General features: G+C 32.0%; 1 protein-coding gene across 1 annotated transcript; it reads right to left on the reverse strand.

The window, feature by feature from the left end:
- Positions 1 to 998: 998 nt before the first annotated feature.
- On the reverse strand, positions 999 to 1,949 carry LOC111369210 (ethylene-responsive transcription factor ERF024). The gene has a single exon (XM_022990681.1). It carries the CDS (start codon positions 1,662 to 1,664, stop codon positions 1,131 to 1,133), a length of 534 nt encoding a protein of 177 aa, XP_022846449.1. The 5' UTR covers positions 1,665 to 1,949; the 3' UTR covers positions 999 to 1,130.
- Between the last annotated feature and the right edge of the window lie 6,680 nt (positions 1,950 to 8,629).

Genomic DNA, 8,629 nt, shown 5'->3' on the forward strand with positions numbered 1-8,629 from the left:
AAATATAATATAAACAGCAAAAATATATTTCTTTAATTCCATAATTAATATTCCTCCACTAATTATCCAAGTCATATGAGAATGACACGTCAACTAGAAGTTGGGTGTGGGGCGCCGTAACACACTTTTGCTCCTAATATTTGCTTCATTTTTAAACCACAAATCAATGTAACAGTTTATCAAAACCCTAGAATCAACGACTGAATGATTTCTTTTGAAAAACCTTCTCAACCTCATAGCTTTTTCAAAACCAAACACTTCATACTATTGCTGATTTATTTTGATTTGAAATCTCATTTATCTAACACTCAATTCTAAGCTGAAGATTAATTCTCAGCAGCCCTTTATCTATATATGCTTGTGCTTCAGACAAAGTTGATTATGGTAATAAGATTTTCGCTGTTCATTTTTGGGTCTTCCATGTGTATAAACGATCATTTTCTCAGTGATGCAGAGATGATAAAATGCAGTAAGTTTGGCTTCTTCAGTTTCTCTTTTTATGGGGTAAAAGAAAATTTGTTGGGTTGTTAATTTCCTTTAAGTTGAAGAAAGCCTGCTTTGATGTTGCTTACGACAAGGATTAATTAGATTGTGCACAGAATCATGATGGAATTCAGAAATGAAGGAATATATATAATCAGATTTCTCTTTGAGGGCAGAGACTTTAATTTCTGATCATCCACCAATATACTGGTATGGTTTGCTAGAGTAGAACTGTGAGGGGGAAAAGGGGCTTATTTCGTTCGTTTCAAGTGACTTCGAAGAAGCATTGTGTGAAGAGAAAAAAAAAAAAAAAAAAAAATTGAAAAAAAAGAAGAGTTTCGAAGGAAAATAGAAAACTGCAGGAAATCCTTTACAAAGCAACAAAAGAACATGGAAGAGACATCATACTCGCATTACATTTCTTTCAAAAAAAAAATTGAAGAAGAAGAAGAGTTTCGAAGGAAAATAGAAAACTGCAGGAAATCCTTTACAAAGCAACAAAAGAACATGGAAGAGACATCATACTCGCATTACATTTCTTTCATTTCACTTTGGAGAGCTTTTCTAGCGAGATTTATTATTATTATTATTATTATCATTATTAGTCTTGTTCACGATTATTACTGGATATAGATGCCGATGGATACTTAGAAGTGATTCCAGAGGTTCTCATCTTCTATATTTTCGGGAGCAGCAGTGTCACCCAGGCGAGGAGGACTAAGAAGCATTCCCTGAGCCATGTTCACCAGAACATTAGGCATATCAAAGATCAAATCCTCATCAATAAATTCAGGGATTTCAGACAGCCCTGGATATGCAGTCCTGTCAACAGTATTGTTTCTACTAGCAAGAGCATCAACCGCCGCCCCAGCTGCGGCAGCTGCACTGGCGGCAGCAGCCTGAATGTCACGCGGCGAGGCAGAAGCCGGGACAGGTAAAGAAGAAGCTGAATTTGGGAAATTAAGCTCAGCCTCAGAACCTTTAAGAGCAAGCGCAGCCACATCATAGGCTACTGCAGCCATTTCAGGAGTAGGAAATGTGCCAAGCCAAATTCTGTTTGGCGTTCTTGGCTCCCGAATTTCAGACACCCATTTTCCACTGCTTTTACGACGCCTAACTCCCTTATAAACTGGGTGCCGGCCAGAATTTCTGTTCGCTGTGCTACTGCTGGACTGTGACATTCTATAAGTAAATTCACTTGTATATATTTATATATATTTATTGCATGCAAGAAACGAGAACAATTTAGGATATGATCCCAGTAAAAGATTTGAGCAGCCATTTATGGAGGTTGAGTTTTAGGGTTGCAGTGTATGGGGATGAATATGAGATGAATTAAGTGCAAACCAGTTGTTGATGAAATGGTGAGGTGTGAGGATATTGGGTGTAAGCCAGATATATGTTGGAGTTCTGGGTTGGATACCCGTTTTTTGTGTAATTTGCGAGGTGAAGCGTCACAACAGTTTGCGGATATGTGTTGAGATTCGATTTTTAATAACTTTTTTGAAATTTATAACTTGATTTGATTTGGATGAAGGAAGAACATTTTACTTAATCCATTGCATTTGAAACAACCAATGGAATTTTAGAAATGAAATATGCGAGATGGATGTCGACGAGTGTGTTCTCCGTGTTTGGCTCTCTCCATTAAATTTATCATACGTAGGTACTTTACGTCTTGTTAGTAAATAGGAAGATTTCATTTCAAACGTGATGTGACTTATGGTGTACTCTACCGCCTCGTTTGAGAAATTTAGTGGGAGGAATAGTTAGTAGATCTCAACTTGGATGTTGGTATATATATTTTTTGAAAGGATAATTAGAATATATAAATATGGTACGAATTTTAAGACGATGTAGTTCAACATGTCATCCAAGTACGTAATGTTTTCCATTCAAATCTTACTACCGCCACTTATAAAAAAAAAGTGACTAATTTTCATTTGATTAACAAAAATACCAAACAACCCTCTAAAACAAATCGATTACGACAACTCGAGCTAAGTCTTAACACAGGCATCGAAGTGGGCACTTCTTCATTGACCTCGCCCAAGGACTCTTCTGATCAAACCAAATCTATCAATTATTTTCAAAATTCGAGTGTCATTTGGCATGATCAACTGCTATGCCATCAACACAAAACACTTTCCATCAAACCAACTTCCTAACATAAGCAATCTCTAAATTCATTTATAGTTATTTTGATTGTACTACATGTACCTAATGATTTACCAACAAAAATACAGGCATACTCAACCAAAATTTGCTTACATATTTATGCTCGAAAGGAACAATCCAAATCATCCACATTGAATTCAGCCTTCATCAACGAAAGAGAAATTAAATTGTTCTTTCTATCTGTTTTTAATGATTTGAAGGCAAAAGATTTCGTCATTTATCCATTTTTCTCCCTATCGTTGTATCTATTGGAGCAATTTTCGTCTTGCAAAAGAAGAAGGTTTCTTCGACAAGGGATTTTAAAATTAAGGCTCAAGATTTTGGGCATTCACATCTAGCTTTATAAGTGATTTCATAGTGGTAGCAGATTAAAGTTAATTATGATTAAATTAAAGTTACTTATAGTTAATACCTTGATTTCTATGCCCTCTTGTAGGGTTTATTTAGGATTTGAACATCTTGCACAACTCATTCAACGTTTGTTGGCTTAGAAGTAAAACGAGTTAAACATGAGCAAGTATTCAACTAGTAGTAGTAGTAATAATAATAATAATAATAATAATAATAATAATAATAATAATAATAATATTATTATTATTATTATTATTATTATTATTATTATTTTGCCTTCCCTCGTATGTATTTATCAAAAACTTCAAGCAAAATATGAATTATCAGTCAACATTCTTTTATTCTCTTATATTCTACTCAATAAAAGATCTATCAAGATTGAATAAACTAAAATTAATTTAAAAGTATATATGTTCAAGACTCGTGTATATTATCAAACAATGAAATTACAAAATGACTTATACCCCGACGGTTATGTCTGCAAGGAGCTCAGCTAATTATTTATTACCAAAAACACGATAATAGAAACCCAGTATGAAAATACCATGTACACATATGGTAAAATTTGAATTCGAACAAAAGCATTAATTATCCTCTTAAAGTATTTTCAAGAAGCTCTTTAAACATAAGATATTCCTATTTTAAAGTGTCGGAATAAGGGTGTTCGCTTTGACTGTTAAGAGTAGGTAGCCTGTTCCCTGACTCAATTCTTAAAATTATGATCCAAAAGACTCTTTAAATTAATATTTTAATTTGGAGAGTCAAACACACTATCTATAATCTAATGCATTCAAAGTATTTCAATTTTCAATAAAAGAAAATAATATAATAATTTACGGCAATAGCAAAATTAAATGTTAAATATAAAAAGCACGTTTCACATTTAAAAATTTTTGCTCTCTAAGTTTAAGGTAAGGCCTCTTTGCCAGAAAAATGTTGATAGATGCCTTGATATAATGGGTGATGATAATGATTGAGTGAAAAAGTTGATTGTAATTTAAACAGTCCAATGATAAAATGTCATGTGACATTAAGCCAACCTCTCAAACGCTATAGCACAATTCTTAAATATATAGATGTTCTCTAAATTGTAGAATATACTTTTTAAAATTATAAAATTTCTTGGAGACGCTCTTACATTTTTACACCAAATAAATTATCATGTTTGAGTACGTTGAATTAAATAAAATAAATGATAAACTTTGAATTTGAACAAATGCATATTTTCACAGCAAATAAATTATCATGCTTAAGTACGTTTAATTAAATTAAAGAAACAACAAATTTTATCTTGTAAATCTTATTTAGCCCTTGTTTGGTTTCGATAAAAATTAATTTTTTAGTAATGATAATAATTGATGGAATATGTAGTCCAAAAAATTGATAAAAATTTAAAGTTCAATAAAATGAGTTTGACAATAATGAATTTATAAAATTGGAAGCCAAATAAAAACTTATTATATCCGTACCTTACTTCCGCTTGCCATCAATCTTGTTTTCTCCTAATTTCTAACTCCAACTTAGAAATGATATTTAAGGGCTTGTTTGAGCCACATTATGTTCAAAAAAATACATTTTTCAATTGTGATTTGATATCATTTCAATCACATATTTTTCAATAAAATAATATTATACGCAAATCTAAACCCCTATTTGAGCCACATTATTGTAAAAATGAGAATGAAAAATATAGCCGCTATGAACTCCACACAAAAGATAAAAAATCAAATATGGTGACTTGATATGACGGATAATGGTCATATTTTTCATTTTAATGAGAAAATAATGGGGCTCAAACAAGGCCTAAAAGTCTAATTTTTGTTAATATATGAAACCACACTCAAGGATGGGAACGGTTGGGAGCGGACGCAGAAATTTTTTGTTATTGAAATATAATCAAACTCTGTACAAATCAAATACTCTGCTCTTGATTTTTGAATGATTCATACTTGATTCAAGAAAATGCATATTTATATTTAAAAAATATTTTTCATTAATATTTTACTTATCATTTTCATCCATTTGATTTCGAACGATCATTTTACTAATGTTTTGCTCATCACAAGAAAATGCATATTTACGTTTAAAAATTCTATAGTATATTTGATACAAACAATCAATTCAAGTGATCAAAAGGAAAAACATATAATCAATATTTAATTAAATAAACACAATTCGTTAAATATATGTTAAATTGGATACAGTTGGTTCAGATACATTCTATATACACAAATAAGATAGGAGAAAGTGCAAATTTAGATTTTAATTAATTGAAAATTTGTAGTATATATGACGATTTATAGATAAATTATAGATAAATTTTAAAAAATTAGAGGAATTAAGATTTTGGTAAAAGGTTGAAAGAGAGAGTATGATGGAGCAAGAGAAAAAAGAAAAATTCCAAATTACTGTGACTTTGTCCCTGTTTGGTGAGAATTAAATTTTTAGCAAATTTTGATAAAAGTTAAAAAATTTAGGATTTCATGAAATATGTTATTAAAAATAACTATTAACTTTAATTTAGATTTGAATCAATATCAAACGGGACATTATCCAAAAAAAATTTAAAAATAGATCTCAAAAATTGAGGAGTACGTGACCCCAGGACCTCCTGCGTCCGCCATGGCAATGGTAATGGATAGGTGGGCCACCCATCCTATTCCTATTATTAATCTTTGAATTCAATTTTAAAATGTCAATTTCATTAAGAGGATTTAGATATGGCAATTTGAGCCGTCAAAATCGAAAATTGGGGTTAATCGAACCGAATGGGACGAAAAAAATCGAACCGATAGTGCAATGGGGTGGATATGGTTTTCATTTTAATGAACCGGTTCGTGGCGGTACGGGTATGATATTTACACCGTCGAACCGAAATCGAACCGATTACCCGCTAAAAATAAATAAATTGAATTGATTATTGAGATTTATACTACTTTTCTATCTAGCCTAAAACAAAATCTCCCCCCCTCCCCCATTATTTCTACATGACTCAGTCGGTCAACCCACTCACCATTACCCCATAATAATAGCATTAGTATGACAGTATATAAATGCAAACCCTACTCTTCACAAACCACAAACTCATGCACGACTCATTTTATTGTTAATTTTTTTCTATTGTGGGTAAAAAATTTTACTTCTTCATCATACTTTAAAACTTGTGTAACGTTTAACGAGAAGGAAGCTGACGAAGAGGTACTTTTTTATTATTATTTAAATCTTAGTTAAGACCATTCTGAAATAGGTAGTATCGTTGTATTTTCTACTTACATTTCTTATTTACTATATAGAAATCAACTTTGAGTGTTGATCTATGCTGGTAAGACTTGTGGGGAAGAATGAATCAAGTAATTTCGATGCACAACAATTAAGAATGAAGGAAAAGTTTATTATTGTTATATTTATAATATTATTTGTTAAATTTGTATTTTACAATTGAAAATTGGAATAATGTTTCCATTTTTGTTTGGAATATTGTGTTTTTATTTTCATTGACTTTTTTCATAAATTGTTTTCTATCAATTTGACGAATGAAACTATAAAAAATAATTTATTTTCGTGGTTATTAACCGAATCGAACCGTGCCGAACCGAGATACGAACCAAATCGATTTACGTGGTTATGGTGCCGTTATGGTATGGTAAAAAAATTGGTGGTGTGGTTATGATTTTGGCCGAATCGACCCATAACTGAACCGTTGCCAACCCTAAGAGGATTAGTCCAAGACTTAATATGTTTGTCTATATATATTTTTTTTTATTCGATGTGAGATTTATTCATTAATATGCCTCGCAATGTAGTGATTATTTTTAGCAAACCAATCTTGAAATTCGCCTGCTCATTTTTTGAGTATTGGATTTCCATCTTTAAAGATCAACCTTATTAAGAGAAATAGTTCAAATTATTATATATTGATCTGTATTTTCATCTTTATTCAATGTGTGATTTATTCCTTAAGACATATTTCGTCGAGATTTCTCAAAACGCAGGGCATAACAAGGATTAAAACATGAGGAAATTGTACTCAATCCAATGTTCTAACTTTTCATTTCAAAAATCTAAATTTTAGTCAAGTATTTTCAAAACTCAGGTATATACTCCACCCCACCCCACGCCACCCCACCCCAACTCACCCCTCCACTCCACAACATCTATCATTTAATCTATTTCTCTCTCAATTCTCAAATCCACATTGACGCCTATTCACCTACACCCACCCTTCATCACCACCACTTCCACCACTGTCACCGAAAATGCATAAATACATACCCAGTTGTCGTCGACTTTTAACCTGCTTCTTAGGACAGAGGGAACATAGAAAAGTGGCAAAGCGACTATTATGTACATCATTATAGATGGAAGAATAATGGTTGACGGCGGAGGGCTTGATAGTGGAGATTTCTCCGTTAGCAATTGGAAAAAAAAATACCGTCAGAGCAATCATGGTCGAGGAGGTCGACGACAAAGAAAGCGTAGCTCTAGGTATAGTAGCGGACGTGGATCTTTTGAAAGAGTACAATTTTTTTGGAGGTGATAGTGGTGATGGATTTGAGGTGGTGATGATGGCTTGGGTGGCACCGACGGTGGTAGAGTTGGGTGAGATGACAAGTAATTGCGACTAGTTAATTATGATTTATAACTAATAAATGATTTGTGACCCGTTAATTGTGTGATTTGTGAATTAATACGGCATGTGACCCATAAATTATGCGGTGCGTGATTGTGACCATACCTAACTTTGTGAATAGTATGTGATCGCGACCATAAATGTGTGTTCATTGTGATTGTGACTTGTTTGATTAATAGTATGTTTAGACCCCATTTTTTCAAAAAATTATTTTTAACTATATATTCTCACATAAAATAATTTTACACGTAAACATTCAAAATTTTTCCTTATTTTTTAATCATATATTCTCCAATAAAATACTATTAAATTTACATTTTTACCGAAAAATAAGGCTCAAATAGGGGCTAAATATAGGTCACAACATTTTATCAGATGTGAAATATGTGACCACCTGATTTTTTAAAGATTTCATCAAGTTTATTAAATTTCAAAGTGTATTTTGTAAATATTATAATTATGTATTTTTCTCTTAAATTATTTTTATTATCGTCACACTTGTCCTTTTTCTTTTAAATGCAATTCAAATTTATAAAAATAAAATAAAATAATAAGATTCGAGATGGGATCAAAGAAGAGGGCACGGACCATGTTTCCCGACTTTGCTCTACTGCCTCATTTAGGTCAAGACAATGCAAGGTGGTACAGGAGTAAGATATATTATCCTTTGTTTTAAAAAAGCACGCCAAGTTGCGAAGCTTGGTTGAATGCTCCGCATAGGGCCTAGGCTTTCGAATAGGCGGCCAATTCTTTTGTTGATTGTCTAAAGTGAAAATTACACCCATCTAGATTTGCGAAGTTTCAACTTCAAAATTCAATCCTAAAGTTTTTTATACAAAAAATCAGATGATAATATAATTTTTAAATATTAATTATAACATTATAAAATTAAATAAATTAATCTATGTATCTCCCCCAATCGCCTCCACCTCACCCAGTTTTACACCCAAAACTTAGATTATTTCCCTATCGCCTCCTCTCTCTCTC

The sequence above is a fragment of the Olea europaea genome, chromosome 20 (genome assembly GCF_002742605.1).
Source record: "Olea europaea var. sylvestris chromosome 20, O_europaea_v1, whole genome shotgun sequence".
NCBI classification, from domain to species: domain Eukaryota; kingdom Viridiplantae; phylum Streptophyta; class Magnoliopsida; order Lamiales; family Oleaceae; genus Olea; species Olea europaea.

Coding starts and splice junctions, on each gene's coding strand:
- LOC111369210 (XM_022990681.1), bottom strand. CDS start 1,664: ATGTCACAGTCCAGCAGTAGCACAGCGAACAGAAATTCTGGCCGGCAC.